Source organism: Oreochromis aureus, linkage group 14, assembly GCF_013358895.1.
Source record: "Oreochromis aureus strain Israel breed Guangdong linkage group 14, ZZ_aureus, whole genome shotgun sequence".
NCBI classification, from domain to species: Eukaryota; Metazoa; Chordata; class Actinopteri; order Cichliformes; family Cichlidae; genus Oreochromis; species Oreochromis aureus.
The window spans coordinates 17,686,812-17,714,216 of NC_052955.1; the positions used below are offsets into that span (position 1 = coordinate 17,686,812).

The 27,405-nt window shown below is 43.0% G+C and overlaps 3 protein-coding genes across 5 annotated transcripts in view; 1 reads left to right on the plus strand and 2 right to left on the minus strand.

Moving 5' to 3' along the window:
• Window positions 1–27,405, plus strand: part of LOC120432856 — a 520,225-nt gene that overhangs the window by 126,533 nt on the left and 366,287 nt on the right. The window lies entirely within an intron of this gene.
• Window positions 1–27,405, minus strand: part of LOC116318444 (galaxin-2-like) — a 116,062-nt gene that overhangs the window by 4,736 nt on the left and 83,921 nt on the right. The gene's annotated exons all lie outside the window — the stretch shown is intronic.
• LOC116311143 lies at window positions 11,529–16,183 on the minus strand. Of its 3 annotated transcripts, none has more exons than XM_039598182.1 (7): window positions 16,161–16,183; window positions 13,614–13,810; window positions 13,391–13,499; window positions 12,701–13,106; window positions 12,351–12,510; window positions 11,958–12,093; window positions 11,529–11,774 (listed from the first exon to the last, which is right to left on the minus strand). In XM_039598182.1, exons 2-7 carry the CDS (start codon window positions 13,807–13,809, stop codon window positions 11,741–11,743), a joined length of 1,041 nt encoding a protein of 346 aa, XP_039454116.1. In that variant the 5' UTR covers window position 13,810; window positions 16,161–16,183; the 3' UTR covers window positions 11,529–11,740. The 3 variants fall into 3 exon arrangements, with proteins under 3 accessions (XP_039454116.1, XP_039454117.1, XP_039454118.1); XM_039598183.1 differs by lacking the exon at window positions 16,161–16,183 and adding an exon at window positions 14,206–14,218; XM_039598184.1 differs by lacking the exons at window positions 11,958–12,093; window positions 16,161–16,183 and having other exon boundaries at window positions 13,614–14,099.

The following is a 27,405-nucleotide window of genomic DNA, read 5'->3' on the forward strand; positions in this document are numbered from 1 at the left end:
CATTCTTCACTGCTGTGAAATTTTTTTCCATTTGATGTACTTCTTTGCTTGCTTTGAGTTACATGTTATACATGTAATATTAGTGATTGAGATCAAATTACCGCTTTGATTGCTGCCACATCCATTCATTTCCCCTCCAAATCCTGCTTTTCATGACATGAAAACCCTGTCAAACAAACAGTCAGCAGCTTAGTTTGGACTTTAGGTGAAACAAAGTGTCCATAAGAAAAGATCTAGAAAAATGTTTTTGTTTCTGTTGTTTAAACATGTTTAAAATTATCAAGCAGTTATTAGGCGATTCTTGCCAAAAATTCAACTTAGTTTACAAATTAAATCTGTAATAATAGATTTTGCTCTTTCTTGTACAAATGAAAACAGCACTGACATAAAAATATTTCTTAAACCGTTTTAGCTGCACATAAATTAGTATCGATTCTCTTTAAGTTCTGGTTTTGTTGTCTTTTAACTTCTGCAGGAAATTCCTCTTATTGGCTACAAAGAAACAAACCTTCACTATTTTATTATTTTTCAACTATACAGACTTGACCACATTGGCCAAATATACTGTTCTCACAGCCTCTTGCCGCATATCTTCACCTTTCTTCACGCCTTCCTGGCTGAAGAGTTGTCAGATTTTATTACTTCTATTTACTAAAAGCTAACAATGATGACCGGTGCAGGAATATTGCATCATTCATTCCGAAAAGGTAGCAACAAAACACGATGAAAAAACTCGTATCAAATTTATTACGGGGAAACTATACATAAATTATCAAACGTAAAAGCACTTATTCTGAAGCCACATGTTCCCCATCTGTGTTATGGGAAAGTTTGAGGCTGAGCTCAATTTAAATATTTGTATGTATTTTATTTAGAGATTTTATCTATAGCAATGTGGGGGTGGTCGAAAAATTACTAATAAATGAAGGCGGTCCATTAGCGAAAAAGGATCCTGATCTGAAAATGTTGTTGGAACCTGCACCCGTGTAATTTTCCTGTTTTGTTTTCTGCTTGTTTGCTTGTTTATTTTTTACACTTATATTAATCTCTTTTATGATTTCATATTACAATAGTGTCGAAGCCTTGGTTAAATTTTTTATATTGAGCAAAGTAGTTAAGCACCATGAGTAAAAAAAGAAAAGAAAAGAAAAAAGAAATAACCAAAAATGTCCTTAAACTTACCATAAACAGGTGATACTGCGCAAATAAGCCAAACTGAAAGAATAATAATAAACACAATGCTGTTATTATTATTGTTAGCAAGTTATCAGAAGTTATTCAAGTAAAATCCACATCACTTTGAATGATTGCAGTTCACTTGCCTACCTAATCTGAGAGCCCAACGCAGAGACATCATCTGGTAGGAAAAATGTATGAGCCTGAAGAAGCTGAGACGCAAATGAGTCACAGAGAAGGGAGACTAAATAGTAGCCTACCGCTTAGCCACTCCTTCTTCCTGATAACCTAAAAATATCACATATATAAACCTGCAGATAACAGTCGGAGTACCAGCAGCCTGAGGGTTGTTTTGACCTGTCTTCAGCAATCAAATTGACCAGGAGTCAGCCCGACTCCAAAGACCAAAACACATGTAGCTCCTCAAAAGCTTCCCCGCATCTCTACAGATAGCATATCGTTATTTGTCCCCTCTCACAGTGAAACCAAATGCTGCTCAGTCAGTCAAGCAATGAAAAACAACAGACAAACAAAAAGCTACCTTGAATCGCACACAGGGCAAAATTGGAGTGAAGTAGAAAATGAAATAAATTATTAACTGCTACATATTTTTATTTATTTTTGTTTTTATTTATTTTTATTTTATTCTAAAAAAACTTGAGAAAATCTTGAGTAGATAGATAAATAACAATAATAATAATAAATATTATAAATAGCCCTTACACAGACAGCCTGGAGATGTGCTTAGGGTCATTGTCCTGTTGAAAAATAAATGATGGTCCAACTAAACGGAAACCTGATGGCATGTCGCAGGATGCTGTGGTAGTCGTGCTGGTTCAGTGTTCCTTCAATTTTGAATAAATCCCCAACAGTGTCACTGGCAACAGGCGCCTCTTCCACACACAAGAAGAGGTGGAAGAATTCATAAAAAAAAACAAAACAAGGGATAAATTCATGTCCACTCTGGAATACTACCGCATCTAAAATGTGGAATCCTGATGAACAATTTCAGTTCAGACTTACAGTGGCCGAGGTGTACAGGTATGATATAGGTGGCCTTAGACATGTTATGTTTAACTATTTTCATTCCTGTAAACATTATGTGGCCACTACTTTCAGTTAATATGGTCGGAGTTAAGGTTGAAAGTTTGAATTAACAATATGACGATTTTTAGCTCCTTTTGATGGATCTGATGCATAACAAAGCTGCAACGAGTATGGGAGGGAATGTTCTGAGATCTCCACAGGTGGGAGGTCACTGGGTTGTTTTTTTTTGTTCATAAGAGTTCACCGTCTTTAAAGTGCAGTGCTCTTGAAACAATAATTAGCAAGTTCTGACAGGTGAGACAAGATGTAGTCAGGTTCAGGTTACTACGGGCACAAACTGAATGAGTAGTTACTCAAATCTTGAACTAATCTCCTGGAATGTAAGAGGCCTTGGGAAATGTATTAAACTGAAAAGAGTAATGAATAGACTCAAACAATATCATCCAAAGATAGTCTTTATTCAAGAAACTTAATCGCGAGGGAAATTACTCTGATAAGGAGGAGATGGTCAGGTCAGGTTTTTTCTAGCCACTTCTCAACACATGCGAGGGGAGTGGCAACACTCATTCATAAATCATTGCCCATGTGTATTAAAAAACAAACAAACACTAACAGGAAGATTCGTCATCATACAGTGCTCCATGCTGAACAAAGACTTAATTTTAGTTAATTTATATGGCCCTAATATCGATGACCCCAGCTTTTACAACAACCTATTCCTCTCTATTGTAGCTCTTCAAGGTGATATAATTGTTGGGGGAGACTTTAATTGTACCTTAGAGCCTAAGCTTGTGTTGTGTGTTAGTTCAGCAGCCATTACACACACACGCAGGTAGGAACAGAGGATCACCGGAGATAATTCCTTTCTTTATTTTTCTTTTTTTTCTTCTTCCCAAATGCCACAACAACAACATACTCACTAGCGCCCTCTAGCGCTTCTGAACATCTACAGAACAAATGCAATAGTATGTGGACACAACATCTTCCCCCTTTGAACAAGGATTTCTTATGTGAACCTGACTTCATCATTCTGATGTATGTCACCTAATACACATTTAACATATTTCACATTACTCAGTAACATTCACTTCCCCATGACAAAGTCTTGGGTCCAGCAAGGTGGATTCCTCATCCTAGTGGGCCTAAGCCTACTATCAGACTCAGAGTTAGATGCTAGATCAGTTCCTGGTTTATGACAGTCCATTGTTGTGTCAGAATCAGTACCCGTGTTCAGCTCTGACAGAGCAGATAAGTGTGAGGCGTTCCAGGTCCTTCCATCATCCAGCAAATAAGTATTTGGTCCTTTCCTTGTCATGACAGTCCTTGGTTTAGAAAACTTTAACTCGCCTTTCTTTACCTTCCATGGCTTCCTAACCCGTACCTTGTCACCAGGCTGAAAGTTGGACGGTTTGGTGTGTCTGCGAGCATCAGTGTATTCTTTCATTTTCATTTGCTTATTCTTAACTCTTTCGCACATGGTATGCCTCTCTGTCTGAGGAACAGGCATATCCATTACCTGTAACTTTGTTCTCATTCGTCATCCATGGAGCAGTTCTGAAGGGGAAACTCCAGTTGTTGAATGAGGGGTTGCTCTGTAGTCCATCAGGTAAGTTCTCAGGAACGATTTCCAGGGTTTCGTCATCATACAGTGCTCCATGCTGAACAAAGACTTAATTTTAATTAATTTATATGGCCCTAATATCGATGACCCCAGCTTTTACAACAACCTATTCCTCTCTATTGCAGCTCTACAAGGTGATATAATTGTTGGGGGAGACTTTAATTGTACCTTAGAGCCTAAGCTTGTGTTGTGTGGTGTTAGTTCAGCAGGCATTACACACACACGCAGGTAGGAACAGAGGATCACCGGAGATAACTCCTTTCTTTATTTTTCTTTTTTCTTCTTCCCAAATGCCACAACAACAACATACTCACTAGCGCCCTCTAGCGCTTCTGAACATCTACAGAACAAATGCAATAGTATGTGGACACAACATCTTCCCCTTTGAACAAGGATTTCTTATGTGAACCTGACTTCATCATTCTGATGTATGTCACCTAATACACATTTAACATATTTCACATTACTCAGTAACATTCACTTCCCCATGACAAAGTCTTGGGTCCAGCAAGGTGGATTCTCATCCTGGTGGGCCTAAGCCTACTATCAGACTCAGAGTTAGATGCTAGATCAGTTCCTGGTTTATGACAGTCCATTGTTTTGTCAGAATCAGTACCGTGTTCAGCTCTGACAGAGCAGATAAGTGTGAGGCGTTCCAGGTCCTTCCATCATCCAGCAAATAAGTATTTGGTCCTTTCCTTGTCATGACAGTCCTTGGTTTAGAAAACTTTAACTCGCCTTTCTTTACCTTCCATGGCTTTCTAACCCGCACCTTGTCACCAGGCTGAAAGCTGGACGGTTTGGCGTGTTCATGAGCATCAGTGTATTCTTTCATTTTCATTTGCTTATTCTTAACTCTTTTCGCACATGGTATGCCTCTCTGTCTGAGGAACAGGCAGTGTTGGGTAAGTTACTTTAAATTAGTAACTTAGTTACATTACTAGTTACTTCCATCAAAAGTAACTCAGTTACTTCAAGTTACTCGTTACTTTAAAAGTAACTAGTTACTAAGGAAAGTAACTTTGGTTTTACTCAGACTTGTCTTGTTAATGTGTTGCTTCCGTAACTGGATACCCAGCCAGACTGCCAGTCTTCTAGCTTGCTTACTTGCCAAAAGTGCACTGTGCCACCTACCAATAGAAAGGAAAAAATAATGTGCATACTTCCACGAGAGAAATCCCATGCCTGGACCATCATCGACTGCCGCCATGATTCTAGCCTACGTCACAGCGTCATGTGCGCTTTTTACATCCAACACAAAAACTGCAGTCGTGGTGCTTTTGATTGTACTCAGAACTCAGAAATTCTGCCTTCTGAATAGGAAGATGTAGGTAACACCAGACTGCAGATGAGCTGCATCCAGGGCTGGACTGGGACAAAAAAATCGACCCGGGCATTTTCACTACAGACCGGCCCGCCATTATAGGAAAAATCATAAAGCCTTTGAATGAAAACAAACGCTGTTGTGACAGTGATGTACACTGTCTTGATGGTATATATGTATCAATCTATCAATTCTTTGTTGTAAGACTCAGATAATTATTTATTAAAAGCTAGACATTTTAAATGAGAATAAGAAAGAAGAGTATTTCTTTGTGCCCCCCTTTTCCCTGTTAATGCCCTACCTGGCCCCCTGGCATCACTTTGCTAGATCCGCCCCTGCACAGTTACCAGCTGTCAGCTACTTAGAAAAGGATCCTGGTGTTATTTGTCTCTCAGAAATAGTTCATAACTTCAACTCATTCATGTCACCTAAAAGGTAAACCTGTTTCTCCATCACCTGTTCAGCTCTGATGATTCAGTAAGGACATCTCCTGGTTTCATCTTCATGTTTCCCTCTCACCACATATCCAAACCTATATCATGACCAGTAGCTTTACAACTGTGGCTCCAGCAAACATCAGCTGATACTAGAAATTAATATTAAATAAATTCTAACAACAGCTGATCAAGCTTAAACGTGCTGCTCTTGTTTAACGCGACATCCGCTGGTTTCCTCTTTCTGGCGCAAAGTGGGCGATAAACAAACAAGACAGAAAAGCCGATCAGCTGATCATTGATCAGTTTCATGATTGAAGGAGAAACAGGAGAGAGGAGGGGCAGAATGAGAGAAGAAGAGGTAGCTGTGCAGCGTAAACACAGAATAACTCCAGCTTTGTGTCTTTTTCATTGTAGCTGAAGTCCGGGACAAACTGTGTTCCTTTTTCACCTCAATACGAAACGATAATGTTTTCTCTGAATACGAGGCGATTCCGTTTTTAGGGCACGGTTGGCAACTCTAATAATTAAGCGTATGAACAAAATAAAGTTCAACATCAGTAACATAGCACCCACACAGCTGTATAGAAACTCCGTCATGCTAGCTAGCACGCAGTACGAAAAAGTCAGCATAACGAAAATAAACTCCACCTAAACTTGGTTTATATCTGACCCAGATAGACTGCAGGTCATAACTTCTTACCTGAAGTTCAGTTCACCTGATACTCGGACGGGCGGCCGCTTCGGGTCTCTCCTCTTGCCTCCACTTTCCCTCATCCACCTGCTGGCCTCCACCACTTGCTAATGTTACTGAATCTGTGGAAGCTCTGCGATAGCCACCACACAAAGTAACGAATAACGAGCCTATCTAAATCCCAGTAACGAGTAACGCGTTCCTGATTTTGGCATAATAACTAGTTACAGTGCTCGTTACCACAATAATAACGTAGTTACTGTAACGCGTTACTTAATAACGCGTTAGTCCCAACACTGGGAACAGGCATATCCATTACCTGTAACTTTGTTCTCATTCGTCATCCATGGAGCAGTTCTGAAGGGGAAACTCCAGTTGTTGAATGAGGGGTTGCTCAGTAGTCCATCAGGTAAGTTCTCAGGAACGATTTCCAGGGTTTCGTCCTTGAATCGAGGCAGTCTGTAGGCAGTCCTTAACGCATCTATTGAATCTCTCAACTTCCCCATTAGCTCTTGGGTAATACACTGAGGATCTCAGGTGTTGGATTCCCCTGCTTCTGAGGAAGTCAGCGAACTCAGCAGAGAGAAATTGAGAGCCATTGTCACTTATCAATGTCTTTGGATTCCCTTCACGAGAGAAAACTACAGAAAGGAACTGAATGATAGTAGCTGCATCAGCTCGGGAAGCAAAAGCTACTTCAGGCCACTTACTAAAGTAGTCTACCAATGTGATGGCAAATCTACAGTCAGAAGGGAGTATTTCAAAAGGACCTATGATGTCCACAGACACCTTTTCCCAAGCAGCAGCTGGTAAAGGAATGGGTTGAAGTGGAGCATCATGGGTGACAGTGGACTTGTCATTCTGTCTGCATGTTGCACAGTTCTTTATCATTGTCTCTATGTGACAATCCATTTTGGGCCACCAGTACAATTCCCTCAGGCGTTGTTTGGTACGTACAATGCCTTGGTGAGTTTCATGAGCTATATCAGTGAGTTTTTTCAGTGTGTACCTCTGACGATGCACTCGTTCATGACCGCAAGTTCATGGCGGATTGGGAAGTACAGCTGTAAGTCAGGTTCCAGTGATGTCTTCCTTGCAGGCCAGCCTTTCTGTATCTGCACACGGAGCTTTGTGAACACTGGACAGGCTTTGCACTCTGACTGGAAGTCATCCTCAGACACAGCACTCAGATCAGTGAGGATGGTTGCAACTGACTCCACATCCTCTGCACATGCCATGTCTGTCTCGGGAAGTGGGAGCCTAGAAAGACAGTCAGCAACATGGTTCAATGACCCAGTTCTATATTCCACTTCATAGTCAAACTCCAACAGGCGAGCTGACCATCTGGCTATGCGTAGACCAGCTCTGTTATTGCCCTAAGTAGTCAGCAGTGTTGTAAGTGCTTGGTGATCTGTTCGTAGGAGGAAATTTCTGCCCCAGAGCCATGTGCGCCATTTTTCAGCAGCCCAGACGCAAGCTAGGGCTTCCTTCTCAACGATTGAGTATTTTCTCTCTGCATCAGACAGGCTGCGAGATGCAAATGCAACAGTCTGTTCTGCATCATTACTGTCAAGTTGAGTCAAAACAGCACCCACGCCGTAGTCTGAGGCATCTGTCGAGACTATGGTTGGCTTACTGGGGTCGAACATCACCAGAGCAGGGCTGTGCACAATTAACCGCTTGACTTGATCAAACGCTACTTGAGCTGCGTTGTTCCAGTGGAATGAACAGTCTTTACGCAGAAGAGCTCTCATAGGTTCAACAACAGTCGCGTAATTTGGCACAAACTTGCTGTACCATGCACTCATGCCAAGAAATGAGCGCGGGGTTGCAGGATCAGTAGGGGCGGAGCATGCAGGATAGCAGTGACATGAGAGTCATCTGGCAGCAGACCTTCTGGACCGATCTTTTGACCCAGAAAGCTCAGAGTAGTTTGACGGGGTTGACATTTGTCAACATTGAGTTTCAGTCCTGCATTGTTGATTCTGTGTAACACAGCACGCAGGTTGGCCTCATGTTCAGCTTCTGAAGTTCCGTATATGATGACATCATCAAGATAGCATTGCACCCCTTTCTGGCCACGTAGGATTTGTGTCATCATCTTTTGGAACACTGCAGGCGCTGAACTCAACCTGTAGGGGACTCTGCAGTACTGGTACAGTCCTTCATGTGTAATGAAAGCAGTGAGCCCTCTACTCTCTTCATGTAGTTTCAGCTGATGGTAGGCGGATTTAAGATCCAGGGTGGAGAACATGACAGCCCCACGCAGCTCAGACAGTATGTCCTCTATCAGTGGTGTTAAGAGATTTCCCACTTCTATTCATATGTTATTGAAAGTTTATCTTTAATTTTAGTGTTAATAGTTGTTTACCCATTTATTCTTTCCATTTAATCGTATTTTACTGCTTCACTGAAGTGAAGCTGAAGTAAAAAGCATAGTGTTCTCAGATATGATTTACCCAGCGCATCTCCTCTGTACCTGGCTCTCTACGAGCCGTTTCACTCCCAGGAAGGGGAGAGCAGGACGTTCTTATCTATACACTCCCAAATAGCAAGAGGGGCCCATTCTTCAGAATCACACACACACACTCTGAGATCATACACACACACACACACATACTCTGAAACGCTATAAATAAAGAACTGCCGCATACGCTGGTTGTGAGCCTGAGACAGCAGCGCTCACCCAGCGTGCGCACGTTGTTACCATCTAAACTGTCTTGAGTGTCTTTATTTCGCCTGAAGAATGTCTTGTTTAAATATTTACTCCTTACAAGTGGCAAGGGATGACTATCAACGACCACCACTTTGTTAGGTTCTCTCAAATCAACGCACATGCGTACGCCACCAGTCTTCCTTCTAGTGACTACAATCGGGTAGACCCATTCAGATGCATCAATTTTCTCTATGATGCCATGTTCCTCAAGGTTCTTGAGTTCTGCGGAAACAGCCTTGCGGACTGACAAGGGTAAGCGTTGAAGTTTCTGCTGTATTGGCTTCACTTCAGGTCGCACCTTCACTTTATGTACAAAGTCCTTTGCACATCCGAATGCAGCTGGAGACTCACATTCCTGTTTGCAGTGAGTGGGCAGAGCAGAGGTTTGCTGAAGTGTAGCACAGACCTTGGGACTCTCAAGGACTAATTGTCCCCCTTTTATGTGTAGCTGGAGGGCAGTCACCAAGTCCATGCCCAGTATGGGTGTTCCTGTTCTCACAATGTAGAGATCTGGGGAGGCACTCTTGCCATTGTAAGTAATGTCAGCTCTAAGACATCCTAATACATCCAGTTTCTCTTTTGAGTATGTAATAAGCTGAACAGCTGGATTACTTAACTTAACTGAGCCAAAGTTTGTGCTGTAAACATGTTCAGGCAGTATGGAAACACCAGACCCTGTGTCTACTAGTAGCTTAACAGTACATGCCTGTGCAGTATTTGGTACAGTGACAGTAACAGTGCACGTCAGTTTAGCTGGATCACTACTGACACAATTGTCAACAGTTAAAACACACATTTCAGGCACAGTCACTTCATTAACAGGCTTATGGGAAGATGTGCACACTCTCGAAAAATGTCCAATTTTCCCACACGTATTACATTTGCAGTCTGTTGCGGGGCAGGATTTATCATTGGCTTTGTGATCAGCTGAACCACAACGGTAGCACGTTGGAGCTGTATCCGTTTTCTTAGCTGCTTTGTATTTTGGCTTGCGCATCTTCTTTTGTACTTGAACAGTGGCAACAGGCTTTGTTTCACCAACAGCAATGGCCTTTGCATCAGCTATTGCAGCCCCTGTATGCCTAGCAATTTCCAAAGCTCTATCAAGCGTCAAATCCTCCTCCATTCTGTGGCGTGTCCAGCGGGGTGCCCCCCCCCAACCAGACTGGCCACCCCAGGTGCCACCCCGAAGCCAAAACAATAAAATCCAATGAAATATCAAATGTACGATTATGTTTTCACAGTGAAGCTCACATATCCGAGTGTAAGTGAATGCAGCATCGGCTTCTGCACTATGAGCATCACGTTAGCAAAGGTAGGAGAGCCAAGCACGAAAGAGGCACCGCAGAAAACAGTTTTTCGGCGAAAGATTAACAGTTTAACGTAGCTGGACTGGCCATCGAGCATGGCGGAGCTTCCACAGCGGCCAGGAGGTGGATGAGGGAAGTGTAGGCAGGAGGAGGAGAGACCCGAGGCAGCCGCCAGTCCGAGTGTCAGGTGAACTGAACTTCAAGTAAGAAGTTATGAGCTGCAGTCTATCTGGGTCAGATATAAACCAAGTTTAGGTGGAGTTTATTTTCGTTTTGCTGACTTTTTACAGTCAGTTACAATAACTCTTACTGCGTACTAACTAGCTAGCATGACGGGGTTTCTATACAGCTGGGTGGGTGCTGTGATGTTACTGATGGTGAACTTTATTTTATTCATAAGGTTAGTTTGTATCCCAGTCAACACACATATGTGGGGCCCAAATAGGGAGCAGCAGGGCTAATATTTGGGGCCCACTTGGGAAACCCAACTGGGGTCCAGCTAATTTTGTCCTCAGTTTCCATGGTGGCCCCAAATGTGTTTGCCCACATAGGTTAATGACGGGCCCTGGATGGGCCCCAAATCACGCCCAGCCAAAAAACAAGTGTGGGACCCAGATGGGTAGGAGTGGGTCTGATAGTTGGGGCCCATTTGGGTTACCCACCTGGGACCCAGCTACTTTTGTCCGCAGTTTTCATGGTGGCCCCAAGTGTGTTTGCCCAGATGGGTTAATGATGGGCCCCGGATGGGTCCCAAATCAGGCCCAGCCAACAAACGATGTGAGGCCCAGATGGGTAGAAGAGGGTCTGATATTTGGGGCCCACCTGGGTTACCCACCTGGGACCCAGCTACTTTTGTCCTCAGTTTCCATGGTGGCCCCAAATGTGTTTGCCCAGATGGGTTAATGATGGGCCCCAAATCAGACCCAACCAAAAAACATGTGTGGGGCCCATATGCATAGAAGCTGGTCTGATATTTGGGGCCCACCTGGGTTACCCACCTGGGACCCAGCTATTTTTGTCCTCCATTTCCATGGTGGCCCCAAGTGTGCTTGCCCAGATGGGATTTTGGATAATACAGTAAGCTAAAATGTAAATCACCTGTACAACAAAGTCAGTTAATCTTTTTTATTTTACAATACTGATTAATATGAAATTTTAAAACAGAATGCAGTATAACAGTAATTTTTTATATACTATACAAAAAAAAATTTTGTTTACAGAACATGTTGACAAAAAAGGTCCCTAGTATACACAAAACAATAACAAATCAATGTTATACAGTTTAAAAGAAAACGAAATGCACTGAAACACAGCTTCTCACTCATTCACCGATCCATTGGTCTTGAAAAAAAGTGCATTTCTTCACAAATAACATCAGATTTGAAATACTACTGGAGTTGTTTTGAAGGTGGGGCTGGTCAGGTTGTTTGACCTCCTACGTCTTCAAGTATGCTGCAAAACAAAGAGAAAAATATGTGGTCATTCCTGGCAGCAGCCATCACCCTCCAGAACAACATGAGCTGATGACACCCCCCCCCCCAAAAAAAACCCCCAAACATAATTTCCCTCAATAATAAAGTATTTGTAATTAATTTCATCTCCACAGTCTATCTCAACAGAGTCACTAAGGTATACCTCTCCTGCACACGACACTGTGCCCTTGCCATGCAATTTCCTCCTCTATCTCTTGCACCAATAAACCACTTGGATGCTGCCTTGTCTGCCTCTTTTCTGGTAATCTGGCTTGTAAGAGCATTTTTTTTCAAGCTGCCTGTAAAGCACAGATATTGACCACAAGAAAGTGAGACTATATTACTGAATCTAAAGACACAGCTGTAATTCTCTTTTTTTGTTACATACTTATATTTAAAATATATATTATATATTATATTAAAATCTCACATAAATGTAGAACCAAAGTATAAAAACCTTAAGTCAGTGATTAAATTAATTGGAAGACTGACAACAGCTGAAGTGAGCGTCTGTGATTCAAACATCAACAAAATATCTTATAACTAATGCACTTACCATATAGCACTTCAAAAATTTTAAGCCCTCGAAATTCCCGCTTTCCATGGCGCCCAACGAAGTTATATTGCCTGGAAAGAGCATTGTCCATAATGAAGGCCATCATTCTTCTGGTGGCTTCATCAACAGTGCTCCCTCCGATCTCTGCCACAACAGCAACCTTAGGACACGCAAGGACAATAATTTTACTGACACAGTAGTACGATCAGTCACACCTAAAAGAAAACCTGCACAGCTACACAGTAATTAGGCTTAATAATTTTGATGCTGTTTGACTGAGAAAGAGTTAAGTATCAAAGTCAAACACTGATGTGAATGCAAAGAGCTATTATTACATCATTATTATTTACCACTTCTTTCAGGAAGACAGGGTCTATCAGTTTTTGCTCCAGTGCTTCCACGTCTGCGACTGTCCGGAGAGGAAAACCAGCACCCTCGGGTAATACTGCAGCAACTGGTCCATCACGTTGTTTGAGGAGAGACTGTAGCATTCGACTGTGGATCCTCTGAGTCTCCTTAATGTCTTCCAGGAGGGTTAGAACACGTACAAACATGCTGGTATTGGTGGCTTGTACAAGTTGTCTTGGAACAGCTTGTGAAGGAGTTGAGGGTGGTGGTAGCTGAACAAATGGATGAGTGATGTTCTGGTGGGGAGTTTCACTTGAATGTCTATTCTCCATTGCTGATGGTGATGAGTTCTCTGGCTGTTCCGCAGCATTGTCCCAATCCTCATCTGAGCTTGACTGAATCACTGGCCTTAAAATGAATTTAAAAAAATATTAAAAAATGCCACAAACAATTTAGTTACTGGTTAGTCCTACAAACTAAAAAAAATAAAAAATTAATGTATAGTCCGGCATCAAAAGGAGTCTAAAACTGATTTTTAAAAGTCAAAAAGTTACAAAGTGCTATTTTAAGATCATATCTAAATCTGGTGAGCAGCAGTGGTCTACTAAAGATGCTGTCAGTTTGTTTTTGTTTTTCTTATAATCACCACAATAAATTGTTGCTTTTAAGGCGTTTTTAAGAAACATTATTACCTCCTTTTCCGCTTCCCTTTTCCAAATCTGCTTCCAGAATCAGACTCAGTCTGCAGATCAGAGGTTGCTTCAGACCTCCGCAGTTTCACCCTGGCATTTTCATAGTTTTCTGTAAATTTTTGACATACATCAACAAAATGTTGTTAGTGTAATTACAGGGAAATCTTTTGTTCTGTCTTTAATGACAGAATATTTGGTAGCAATAAACAAAAATGCTTCTTACCAGCTTTCCCCAAGATGCGAACTCTGTACTGTGACCAGTTTGCATCTGGAGTAACTCCATCCTTTACAGCCTTATTGATATTGACTCTCCCTGGTGGCCAGAAACAAGAATCTTCCACTGGTCCTGTAAACCACTTGCAAGGAATTATGGATACACCTCCACCATCCAGAAAATCAACAACTGCAAATGGTAGCATGCTGGGGAGAAAGCAAAAAGAAGCCAACTAGTACAGCAGTGGCAATGCCACATATCCAGACTTCAATGGCAAAAGCACAATTTTCTGTTTTAATTCATCAAGTAATACAAGATGCATTTGTTTAGACAGATTTAAAACAAAGTAAATTCCAAGGCATTTTGAGTCCAATGGATAGTTGAAAAAGGCATTACAGTTTTCAAAGACCTGACATAGTGCTTTGTAGGGCTGTTCGATATAACGATATATATCGGATGACAATATAAAAACGTCTATCGTTTCATTTTACGCTATCGTTTGTTTCGTGGTGTCGCAAAATAAACTGTTTACGGCAATATTTTTTCATCATTTTGATGGTCACTGTAGTGGCTATATTAATTTCTTAAAGTTTTCTCTTACTCTTATATTTAATATAACCACACTACGGACGGACAAGCGCCTGTTTTTATGCGTTGTCGTTAGCAACAATGACGGTAAAACCACGGCGTGTCCGCTTGTTTATTTTCCACATAAACCTTTCACAATAAAGCTCAACATCCTGTTGAAACTTTTCAAAATAAACTGAATCACGTTGAAGATGCAGAGTATTTACGGATGAGAAGAGCAATTGCTTTTCTTTTTATAAATAAATAAATCTGTAGATTCTAGCTAAATATACATTACAAAAAGGAAAAAAGGAGGGCCACGGCAATCATAGTAAAAGGAGTTGGCACTGTGGCCCTAACAAGACCAATCAGTTCTGCTTAAATCCGGTTGTTCAGTCTGACGTCACTGGCCGTGTCTGGGCCTAAACTCTGCTGGAGGTCCATATATCAAATGATCACTGTGGCATTACTGAGAGTTAAAACACTGTCTAAAGTCTTTCATCTTTAATAAAATGATCAGCGTTCTTCTCTACCAGGTGTAACAATTGAGTTTAACATCCAGGCATCCATGAAAACGGAATTTATGACATTTAACAGAGTTAGAAGTTAGCATGAAGTTAGCTCGCTAGCTTCCATCTAAATACATTATAGCATGTCCTGACTGCAGGGGTTTAGAAACAAATTCAAACGTACAGCTCTGCTATCACTTCCAACATAAATGAAGACAGAAAACTAAACAGCAGTGACGTTTGTAGGGTTACTGAAGTTTGGCTAGCTGGTATATAACGATGTGCTCCGTGACCGCTAGCGACACAGCTATGTTAGCATAATATAAACAAGCTAACTTTTTTTCCACTCGATAAAAGTTAACGTGAGTGTTCTCAGTGGTCAGGAACAAATGTAATCGCATGGCAGGATGCTGTAAACGGACCAAACTTCAACCAGGAGAACAACTGAGATAATCCATCCACAATACGAGGTTAGTTATTCATATACTGCTGCATGGGCTGTGCTGTAGTTACATCGTAAGGTTTTAAAAACTGAGCTTAAATAAATGATTAGCGGTAATAAAAGCCGAGGGAGGTCAACGGTGATCACTGAATGTTTTAGGAGCTTTTGAGATTAAATAGAAGAAAATACAAAGCATTAAACATGTTAACAACACAAAAGCCATATTAAACGCAGACTACTTTAGGCCCGGAAGTAGGATTCGTGGCGTCATCACTGAACAACCGGATAATCAGTTTCCCTCATGTACAGAGCTTGCACAACAGTAAGAGGCAGATTCTAGAGTCAGTACACTATTTCTGATTAAGTTCTCACTAAAACAACTACACATATAAAGTTGCATACTAAAGTGTGTATTAAAAAAACCCAAACAAATCAAGATCACCTATGTTTTATTTGCTTTTTCTGGAAAAATGAGAACAATGGCAAGAAAAATGATGATATCTTCTACAGAAATAGAGTGCTCACTGATCTGCCTCTCTGACTGCTGTGCATGCTACTGACACAGGGGCAAAAGCTGGGGACTAGTTGCTCATGGCCATGGCCTACCCTCCTCACTTAGCCGTGAGGAATGAAGCTAATAAAGACAACACCAAAGCAATTTTGGTTGCTCTGATAGTGAAAATACCTCCCATATTCCTCTTAAAAATTAGAACTTCGTTAAATTGGTCTAATACAGTCCTTTATTAATACTAATCATAGAGAAAAACCAAGATAATGTTTAAGTACAACTTGATGTTAAGTATACGCAGTAATTAATTTTGGTGCTAGTTAAGCAGTATACAGGACACCAGACGATGCTTTCAAACTGTGAAAATTGGCTAAATCCAACATTACGTAAAAATTTCAACTAGCTTAGCCTTGCTTGAGTGCTAGCAAAAAGTTCGCCAGCAGTTGTGCCATACTTTACTTTGCAGCATCATAACTTTGTAAACATTTCATTTATACTTATGGATTCAAATTATGTCCAAAAGTTCTTACCTTTATTGCAGAAAATAAGTCCGTAGCTCAAAGATGCACTTAATCCAAAATTGCCAGCTTAACGGTCAGCTTTGTCCAAAGGCGCGAAATGAAGAATGTTCCAGAATGGAGGGGGGGACGGGTTTGAGAAAACCTCGTGATATTTCATGAAATAACATAAGATTTGAAAATCACTCCTACATGGAGTGAAATTTTTTCCCACTCAAATGTAAAACCATTTATTTTATTTTATTAAGCATCTTACAATTTGAAGTCACATCTGTTCTTTGTGTTTCACTTATATTAATATATTTTACATGTATATTTTGTTATTAATTAAATATACATATGCTGCCTCTGGCATAATTTATTATCAGTTATTTCATCTTAATTCATGTTTATACTTACACATGACTAATAATTATACTTAACTAAGGTCGTTAAACTCAGTTGCTTGTTCATGCAACTTCCCATATATTACCCATATGGTGCCCATAGAACTTACCCCATCTGGGCTGGCTCAGGTGGGTCCTACATGGCTAACCTAGGTGAGTCCCAGATTGGATGCCCATTGTAAGCCCATCCCCACTTGGAACCCCCATAGCCCATGTGGGGCCCACATACTGGTGTTTACTGGGTAGAGTTGCTAACGGCTCCTTAAAAATGGAATGGTCCCTCATTCATAGAAAATATTACAGGTTTTGTATTGAGCTGAGAAGAGACGCAGTTTGTCCTGTACTTAAGCTAGAATGAAAAAGACACAAAGCTGGAGTTATTCTGTCTTTGCTGCACAGCTGCCTCTTCTTCTCTCATTCTCTCCCCCTCCCTCTCCTGTTGCTACTTCAATCATTAAACTGATAAATGATCAGCTGATCAGCTTTTCTCTTGTTTGTTTATCGCCCACTTTGCGCCATGAGGGGGAAAAGGCAGGAAAACTTTTGGCATGGTGCATAAAAGCGTTACTGAACAAACGAACAACAAACAAAATTAGACCCGCAGATGAAAACAACACAGATCCTCAAAGAATAAATGATCTCTTTGAACTTTATTACTCGCAACTATATACGTCAACAGGAGATGCGACCCAAGCCTGGGAAACCGCCTACAAAATAAGAATCTTACAGACCAATTTCACTAATAAATTCTGATGCCAAGATAATAGCTAAAGTACTGGCAAATAGATTTGAATGGTATCTTCATCTTCTCACTGACTCTGACCAGAATGGGTTTTGCACACTACAACCTGGGTTTGCCATTTATCTGTACTCTAATTTTTAATAACTGTACAGTACTCTGTTTTGGTAACTATTTTCCATGATGTAAATATCTAAAAATTGTGTGTGTTTCTGTTCTGTGTCCTGTTCTGTTTGTATATGTGTTTTGTTTATTTTGCTGCTTTTACAACCAAATTTCCCCTTGTGGGACAATTAAAGGATTATTATATTCTATTCTAAAAGGCCGGCAAGCGCATCATGGTATTTGCAGAGTCCTGAATGTAATTTACTCAAATTCAGAACATCCAGATATGGCTCTGCTTTCATTGGATGAAGAAAAAGCCTTTGATCGGGTCGAACATAACTATCTTTATAAAGTACTCTCTCAGGTTGGCTTTGGCAGTTACTTTATGACTTGGGTCAAAATATTAGCCTCAGTTACAACCAACAACATTATATCTAAACCCTTCAATCTAGGTAGAGGTACACGCCAAGGCTGCTCCCTTTCGCCTCTTCTCTTCACACTAGCAACTGAGCCATTGGCTATTGACATAAGGAGCAACCAAAATATCTCTGGCATCAGAACAAACAGTGTCCAAAATTGGATCGTTCGCAGATGACATGTCTAAACATTCTCAAGATGAACATTCTCCCAAAATTTCTATATCTCTTCCAAGCCATTCCTCTCAGCCCTCCAGATGACTTTTTCAAAAAGGCAAAAAGGCCAGACTACGCCTATTGTTACTATATCTTCCGTATGACAGGGGAGGTCTGGGTATTCTAAACCTGAAATGGTACTACTGGGCTGCCCAGCGCTCTACAGCCTAAAGCTGGTTTTCAACGACAACCTTATCCTGGGTAAATTTAGAAAGGACAAGCACTACCCCCTTACCGCTCAGTTCTTACCTGTACTCCGCAAAATATAAAGATCTGATGAAAGATACATTGAATCTGTTTGTTAAAAATACCATTTGTGTCTGGTTCCATGCACTCAAGTTTCAAAATGAAACACCAGCACTATCCCAATTCTCGCTTATCTGGGGCAATAAGGCCTTTGAACCCGGTTGGAAAGATTTGGGTTTTAAAATGTGGGCTGTCAGAGGTTTGTGCAAAATTGCAGACCTACAAAATGCAAAAGTTTGGGCAACCCTGTTAATAGTCATTATTTTCCTGTATAAATTGTTGATTGTTACAATAAAAAATGTCAGTTAAATATATCATATAGGACAGCGGTCCCCAACCCCCGGGCCTCGGACCGGTACCGGTCCGTGAGTCGTTTGGTACCGGGCCGCGAGAGTTGAGGCTCAGGTGTGAAATGTATGGTTTTCAGGGTTTTTATCGGTTTTCAACGTTATTTTGTTATCGTTTTTATCGTTAACTCGGTTTTCCTGGGTCTTTTCACGTGTGTTATGAATAAATCTTCTTTTTTTCGGTACCGGCACTAGTTTTATTTTGTTGTATTCATCCGCGACACCTCATTGCCGGTCCGTGAAAATATTGTCAGGCATAAACCGGTCCGTGGCGCAAAAAAGGTTGGGGACCGCTGATATAGGAGACACACACAGTGATATTTGAGAAGTGAAATGAAGTTTATTGGATTTACAGAAAGTGTGCAATAATTGTTTAAACAAAAATCAGGCACGTGCATAAATTTGGGTACCACAAAAAAAGAAATGAAATCAATATTTAGTAGATCCGCCTTTTGCAGAAATTACAGCCTCTAAACGCTTCCTGTAGCTTCCAATGAGAGTCTGGATTGTGGTTGAAGGTTTTTTGGACCATTTGTCTTTACAAAACATCTCTAGTTCATTCAGGTTTGATGGCTTCCGAGCATGGACAGCTCTCTTAACTCACACCACAGATTTTCAATAATATTCAGGTCTGGGGACTGAGATGACCATTCCAGAACGTTGTACTTGTTCCTCTGCATGAATGCCTTAGTGGATTTTGAGCAGTGTTTCGGGTCGTTGTCTTGTTGAAAGATCCAGCCCCGGCGCAGCTTCAGCTTTGTCACTGATTCCTGGACATTTGTTAAGGGAAAATCCCAAATGGCAAACTGCAAATATAAACAGAAACACAATGAGACAGCGTAATAAATCACATGTACATGGGTGAGCGTCTCAGAAGAGAGTCACACAGTGTACTTCTTTATTCGTGCATTTATAGTCACTGGTGCCCACACAACAGGGCGGCGTATTTTCGCTCTTCTAAGAAAAATGACTATACAACAGTATGTGGCTATCTTACTGGAATGTTCCGTTCCGGAATGTTAGTGCGTAGGGAGTGAAGATAAGAGTGGTTCAGGTGTATGTGTGTGTGTTGTGAGATTCAGAAGGACGCAGCCCTTCTTCTTGTTAGAGAGCGCAGATAAAAGTGTCCAGCTCTCCTCTTCCTGCTTGTTCAGCTATTATCGCTGTGAGAAAGAATTTATAAAACAGTCTTGTAGTGGACAACAGTCTAAGTCATCAGAGGTCAACATACAGTATTCTATCATATGCAAACTTATATCATTAAAAGCTTATACTGACTACTAAGTACAATTTTCCATTGACATTCCCTCCTGTTGTCAGTATAACTTTCAAGTGAGATATCAGTATGTAACATCTTGTTGTACAGTTTCTATCACACCATCATTAATCACACAAAGTTTTCATGTTCCAACAGGTCAGAGTCATCATCATCATCATTTGTCACGGCTATGTATGCAGCAACAGTGGAAACAATTATACGGTTAATCATGAGTTTTAGACATGGCAGGATACATGTTACAAAACACAAAATAAAAGTTAAAATACAAAAAGGGATAAATAGAATAAATAAGAATAAGAACACAAAGGAATTGCAAGTATTTCAAGTATTTCAAGTATTGAAGTCTATTGCACCGTTGGTTTTTAACAAAAAGTATTGCACAGTGAAAAGGCAGTAGTAGTCTTTTTAGCAGTCACTTGTATTATTTACATAGTCCTGAGTTTGGGCCTGCTAGATCTGTCTCAAGGCGTTCAGGGCATCAGTCATGTTTGATGAGTGTACATTGTCTGGTGTGTGTGTGTCTCATTTGTCACTCAATCAACAAGTGCATGTCTGTTCAGGTGTGTGTTTCTCTTCATTCTGAGTCAGTGTGTGTATGTGTGTGTATGTTGGCGTGTTTATCACTTTCCTGTTCTGGTGTTTTGGGTAAACCACGGCCTGAAGCATGCCCTGGGGTCCTGCCCTCCTCCTTTTCAGTCCGTTTGCGACCATTGCTGCTGCTGCTCACAGTTCAGTGTGTCCTGGTCCTGGCCCCAATTGGGGCAGTCCTTTCTCCAGTGTCCATGCTCACCGCAGGTGAAACCTGCATCTTCTTCTGTGTTTTGTCCATTCTGAGGTGCCTTTTGACCTCAGTTGCTCCTCCTGTCTCTGGCACACCCTTTCTTCTGCTGCCCGATCATCCGTGTTGGTCCATCACTGTCCTGCACAGTGTTAATGCAGAGTTATCAAGGTCAGCATTCTTTTGCTCGGCCTTACTTTTCATTCGGGCTTAATGGGCGTCTCGTCACAGCTCTGTCAGCTGAAGCTGTCTGGAAATCTCCTCCGTGTAGTGAAACGAGCCTTGGATTTAACGCTCCCCGTCTCTGCTGCATGAGATCGCTTTCCTGTAGCACTGTTGACATTTTTAGATTGTTGTTATGGGTCCAGCTGCTGCAGCATTTGGTCAGGGTCAAGGTCAGAGATGGTAGAGGGGAGAGCAGGAGTCCAGGTCAGCTTCGGCTTTCAGGACTGGCAAAGCAGCCTGTGATTAAACATAAAGAGAAAAAACAAAAACAAAACAAAAACAGACGAACAGGAAAATGATGTTGTATTGGCTGTGTTATTCAGAGAGGGGAGAAACACCGGGCCAGGCCCTGTGTCAGCCTTCTCTCCCCCCTTTTTTTGTGTTTTTTCTCACCATATAATCAACTCATAACCCACCAAGTTGACAGGACAACACAGGTACATGGTAAAATTTGTAAGATCATGTTTAAAAGCACAAAAAAGGAATTTTCCTTCCTTCAGTAATCACTTATATGATTCAATCAGCAGAAAACATCTCACAATTTGACTCTTAACCACTAAATTTGTTGTTTCATCACTGGTTGGTCATACCAGTGTCGTTCTTTTTGAAGTTGTTGTCCTGCAACCCAGAGAGTTTATTTGTTAGTAGTGGATAAACTTCAGCATTTGATAACAAAACTATTAAGTTTTCCCTGTTTTAACACTAATGAGGGATATAGGCGCATGTATAGTGTGTGCTGTAGTGTAAGCTGTTCTTCATTGCATGTATGTGTATTAGTAGCTTGCATGCAAGGCCTCTGGGACTGTCTCACCCAAAAGAGCATTTTCTCAACAGTTGCCTTTCTTTCGCGTGTGTTAAGAAAGGCAAATGTGCTTGTAGCAGTTGTGAGATTATTATGCTGTTATATATTACATTATACCTATAATCAAAATGAGTGAATCATGATACTGCTGTAGGCCACATCATACTTCTGAGTTAAAAGAATGTGAAAATCATTAGATTTATTAGATAGGTTTGTTGTGCTACACTGCTGATTTACTGTGAGTGAGTTACACTGTTTCATGACATTTCATACTGCCGAGTTATGAAAAGAATATTGTATTCAGAGAGCAGGGGCCTCTCTCTCTTTTTTTTTCTTTGTGATAGTAAAAAGAACAGAGCACATGCCACGGGAGCGTCACCCCCACCTTTGGTGGAAGCAGAAAAACAGGGAGCCAAGGTCACAACTCAGGCTCACAAAGAGTCAGAGCTTTCTGCCTTCACCTGAGGGTGTGCCCCAAGCATGTGACTTCAGGTCTCCATAATTGGAGTTTATTTAAAGATAAATAAGATGATTTCATATATTGCTCGCAGATCATGCACTAGACGGTATGTTGCAGTATTAGCCTGCTTCAACACTTAAGCAAAACATCACTCTTTGTTTTATTATTATTATTATTATTATTATTATTATTATTATTATTATTATTATTATTATTATTATCCTGTCTCAAAACAGAAAATGAAATTGTAGTTGTTCTTGGCTGAGAAACACAAAACCTCTCTTTTTTTTTTTTCAAAACAAGAAACTAAGTTTTAATTTTTCAGCCTTGTCACATAAAACAGAACAGACAACCCAGCTCTCAGCTGGCTCTGGACTTATCATCATCAAGGACGCATGGTGAGAGCTACTTCAGAAGTTACAGTGCTCATCACTCAAGCAACATTTAAAAAAGGAACAAAAAACAAAACTCAGCACACTACACAGAGAACAACAACAAGACACAACTGAAGGTGTTGTTCTTGTTTGTTCTCCTTGAATTTTAGAATAAAGTTATTACATCTCCATTAGTAAATCATATGCCTAATCATTATGTGCCACTGTGATCCACAAGTATGATCACAAATTTATTTATTTTTCAACCCAACAAAACAAAAAACAAATTGCCTATGGCATCATCAAGGCTTTGCGTTCATATTAATTGAGTGTAAGCTGCTTTCTTCATTGCAAGTATTTATTACAATACGGTTTAATTCATGCATCTTATCACAGAGTTCTAAATTCAACCTATCTCCTCACACACACACGGTTTCCTGTCACCGACAGGCACACATTTCCTGTTTCTGCAGACTCTGTCTTTCATTGTATTTATAGTCTAAAAACCCTCTTTAATTCTACTAAAAACAATCTAAATCCCTTGATCTAAAAACGATACACTGTGGTGGACCACTAGAGGGCTCCACTCACACCCAGTGTTTAGGAAGTGTGTTCCTGTGTTGTGTGGCGCGATGTGTGCAGTTGATGTTAGAGAGGAATAAAGAAGGAGTGAGAACTGAGAGCTCTGTGCCGTTAATGCTTACCTCCACATTGGTGACCCCTGACTCGAGCATGCAACGGGCCGCAGATAACGCAGACTCCGCTATGGATGCATCAGCGGCCACCGGACCTCCGCCTCCTGTTGCAGCTACGTTCGCTGTGGCGCTGAAACTGCCGGACTTTTGGCTCCATGACCCCCGTCATGGTTCGTTCACGTGAGGCTCAGTTCGCCCCTTCGCGGCATCTCGGCTGACGACACGAGTATCACCATGTGGTGGCCTCGCTCGACCCGCTGGCCACCCGTCGCGCGATGACGCTCCTCCGGGACCCACCCGCCCAAGGAAACACGCGCCCTTAAAGAGCTGCTTCTTCGGCGTTATGCCCTCTCCGACGCTGAACGAGCCGAGCAGCTCCTCAACCTGTCAGGCTTGGGTGGCGGTACCGCGCTCGAGCTCATGGAGTACATGCTATCGTTGCTCGGGCCGGATGACGGGGAATTCCTCTTCGTCCACCTCTTCCTCCGCCAACTACCGGCCGCCGTGAGAGCTGTCCTCGCAAACTCCCCGCTTCTGCCTGCGAAGGATTGTCGCTCCCTGGCTGAAGAAGCGGATCGCATTCTCCTGGCTAGCCGCACTTTCGACGTTCACGCCCTGGCTACAGACTCGCCGGCGGCGCCTTCCACGCCTCCACCTGCCTCCCCCGGAGCATCCGCCCCCTTGCTGACGGCAGGGATTGCTACACGCCGGCACCGCCGAAAGAGCATCTGTTTCTACCATCAGCGTTTTGGCGACAGAGCGCGTCGCTGCCTGCCGCCTTGCGCTTTCACGGCCCAGGAAGCGGACCGCCAGCCAGCGCCGTAGCAGCCGCGACCGCTGGCAATACAGAAAGGCTGCTCTTCATAGAGGACTCGCGCTCCGGGAGACGTTTTCTCGTGGACTCAGGCTCACAGAAGAGCCTCCTTCCCCCTACAGCTGCCGACGGACTAGCAGCGAACTGTGGACCGCAGCTCATGGCAGCTAATGGCTCTCCCATCAAAACGTTTGGGGAAAGGTTGGTGACTGTTTGTTTTCATGGCCGGGATTTCCAGTGGAACTTTGTTGTTGCCGCTAGCTCTGTACCTATTTTAGGTGCTGATTTTCTGTGTGCTCATGGACTGCTTGTCGATGTTGATAACAGACGTTTAATTGATGCTCTCTCGTTTTCTTCGCTACCCTGTTTTACTCGGGCTGCCGAGCCCCTGATTCGGGCTAATGTAGTGACCTCCGGGGATGCTTTTCAGCGTTTGCTTTTAGAGTTTCCGTCGCTGTCTGTCCCTAATTTCTCTAGCACGGTAACGAAGCATGGGGTTGAGCATTATATTCCCACGGTTGGGCCCCGGTGTGGTTGTGGCGCGCCGCCTCGACCCCGCCAAACTGTCCGTCGCTTGGGAAGAGTTTGCAGCCATGGAGCGCCTTGGCATTGTACAGCATTCGAACAGTGCATGGGCCTCTCCGCTTCACATGGTGCCCAAATCGGACGGTCAGTGGCGGCCATGCGGAGATTTCCGCCGTTTGAATAATGCCACGGAGAATGACCGTTACCCCATCCCCACATTCAGGATTTTTTTCTGCCAATCTCGCTGGAGCGTCGATTTTTCTAAAATTGACTTGGTGTGGGGTATCACCAAGTTCCCGTCGCGCGAAGACGTTCCTAAAACCGCTGTCATTACCCCTTCGCTTGTTCGAGTTTTTTGCGCATGCCGTTTGGCCTGAAAGGTGCCGCCCAGACCTTTCAGCGGCTGATGGACTCCGTTTTGCGTGGGCTGCCGTTCATTTTTGTTTATCTGGACGATATATTGGTGGCCAGCTGCTCAGCGAGCCAGCACGAGTTCCATCTGCACCAGGTTTTCCAGCGTTTGACAGCGCACGGCCTGATCATCAACCCTTCCAAGTGCCAGTTTGGGTTGCCTGTTCTGGATTTCCTCGGGCACCGCATTTCCGCTGAAGGTGTGGTTCCGTTGCCCGACAGAGTCCGGGCCGTTTCAGCTTTTCCGCGTCCTACATCGGTTAAAGCGTTGCAGGAGTTCTTGGGGATGATAAATTTTTACAACCGCTTTCTCCCCAGAGCTGCCCACCTGCTACAGCCACTCTATGCTGCCTTAAAAGGTAAAACAGCCAAAGATCCTGTTGACTGGCTGCCGGAACACATCCAGGCATTTTCCGCAGCCAAGTCTGCGCTGGCTGACGCCGCCCTGCTGGCCCACCCGCTTCCGTCGGCGGAGATCGCGCTGACCACCGACGCGTCCGACGTGGCAGTGGGTGGGGTGTTGGAACAGCGGGTTTCAGGTCTCTGGCAACCGCTCGCCTTTTTCAGTCGTACGCTCAGGGATGCTGAACTCAAGTACAGTGTTTTTGACAGGGAGTTGCTGGCCCTGCACCTCGCAACACGACATTTTCGTTTTTTCCTCGAGGGTCGCAAATTTACTGCATACGTTGACCACAAACCTTTGACGTTTGCGATGTCCAAGGTCTCTGACCCATGGAGCGCACGCCAGCAGCGCCAGTTGGCGGCCATTTCAGAGTTTACCACAGACATTCAGCATGTGGCTGGTAAGTCCAATCATGTCGCTGACTGTCTCTCACGTGTGTTGGTTTCTCCGGTGTATGTCGGCGTCGACTACGCTGCCATGGCCGCTGAACAACGTGCTGACCGGACGTCCTTGCCCTTCAGTCACGAAAGCGGGCCTCGTGCTGGAGGACACCCGGTGTGGGACGGCGGTCCGCACCTTCTTTGCGACGTTTCCACCGGCCGCCCCCGCCCAGTGGTTCCCCTTTCGTGGCGTCGGCGTGTTTTTGACTCGGTGCATGCCCTCTCTCATCCCGGCGTCCGGGCCTCGGTTAAGCTGGTCAGCGCCAGGTTTGTTTGGCTGGGTGTTACATCCTGTGAGGCTGTGGGAGTGTGTGGGCGTGGTGTTGTCTTCTCCCTCTCCTCCTCTTTCTTTCTTGCCCCTCCCCTTGTCTCTCTCCGCCCCTTCCTTCTCCTTTAGAACACACCTGCTGCTCATCTGCCCTCGTTGACCACCAATTACCCTCAGAGGTGATATAAGCTGGAGGAGAGCAGTGTGGATGTGGGAGAGGCTTCTGGTGGATTTTCCTGTTGGTCAGTGTGTTTCCAGCCTAGGTGTGGAAAAGGCCTGCTGTGTGCGTGTGACCAGCCCCACCGTGCGTGGCTTGTTGTGAGTAGCTCAACTGGGCAGTGTTTTTGCTTGAGTGACGGCGGCCTCCATTACTTTGTTTGGCCTGCCTAGTTTGTGCTAATAGCAGCATTGCTGTCTTTTTCTGTTGAAGCCTTATAGTTGTTTTCTTTGTTGAAGTGGTCACCTTTCTCTTTGGGTTGACCTGTTTGAGTTATAATTAAAGCAGCAGTGCTGTCTCTTTCCGTTGTTACCTTTTATATGATTATTGAGTTAATTGATTATAATAAAGACTAATTTTGTGTTAAATACCATCTGCCTGGCGTTCTTTTCATTTCACCCGGATCCAACTGTTACTGCCCCCCACCCTCATCGCCTAGCTTTTTATGTGGGGACGTAACAAAGTGGGGGCTCGTCCGGGATAGGAATGGAAGGAGTTGAGTTAATTACGATTGTGAACAGGTGTTTGTGTGTTGTGTGAGGGTCATTTGACTAGCTGCTGCTCTCCCTGGCTAGAACAGGGGAGTGTCTAGCTGAGCGTTTGCTCTTCCTTCGGACACTCATTTTTTTGTTTTGCCTTTGTTATTTTCGGAGCAAACCCGGTGGGGATTAATTCTCTGTTGGGGTAGGCTTTTTCGGTGCCTTCGGCACTTGATGATTTGCCTTTAAAGTGGCCTCGAGCCTGGTACGCTCCAGAAGCTAGGTGAGGCTAGATTCTGAGTAGGCAGGACTGGGGAGAGGGTTGGGTTGGTTGACTTGACACAACACATTTTGTTTTGCCTGTTCTTTTGTTTGTGTAGTAAAGGTGTTGTGTGGCCCTTGGGTGGTTATCTTATGTGTTTTGGGCCAATTTAAGTTTTCATGGCCACTTTTGATATTGCTGGGTTTACGGCAAGGCCGTCGCTCGCTGTGCTGGATGTTTGTAGGAAGAGGGATCTGCAGGAGGTGGCAACACATTACGGGATCAGTGTCTCCACTGGTCTATGCAAAGCGGAGCTGAAGGCCGTTCTGGTATCCGGGTTGTTGGAGAAGGGGGTGGTTGTAATGCAACC

Coding starts and splice junctions, on each gene's coding strand:
- LOC116311143 (XM_039598182.1), bottom strand. CDS start 13,809: ATGCTACCATTTGCAGTTGTTGATTTTCTGGATGGTGGAGGTGTATCC. Junction 13,500..13,613: donor TCGCATCTTGGGGAAAGCTG/GTAAGAAGCATT, acceptor AAAAATTTACAG/AAAACTATGAAAATGCCAGG. Junction 12,511..12,700: donor CTGTCTTCCTGAAAGAAGTG/GTAAATAATAAT, acceptor GCGTGTCCTAAG/GTTGCTGTTGTGGCAGAGAT.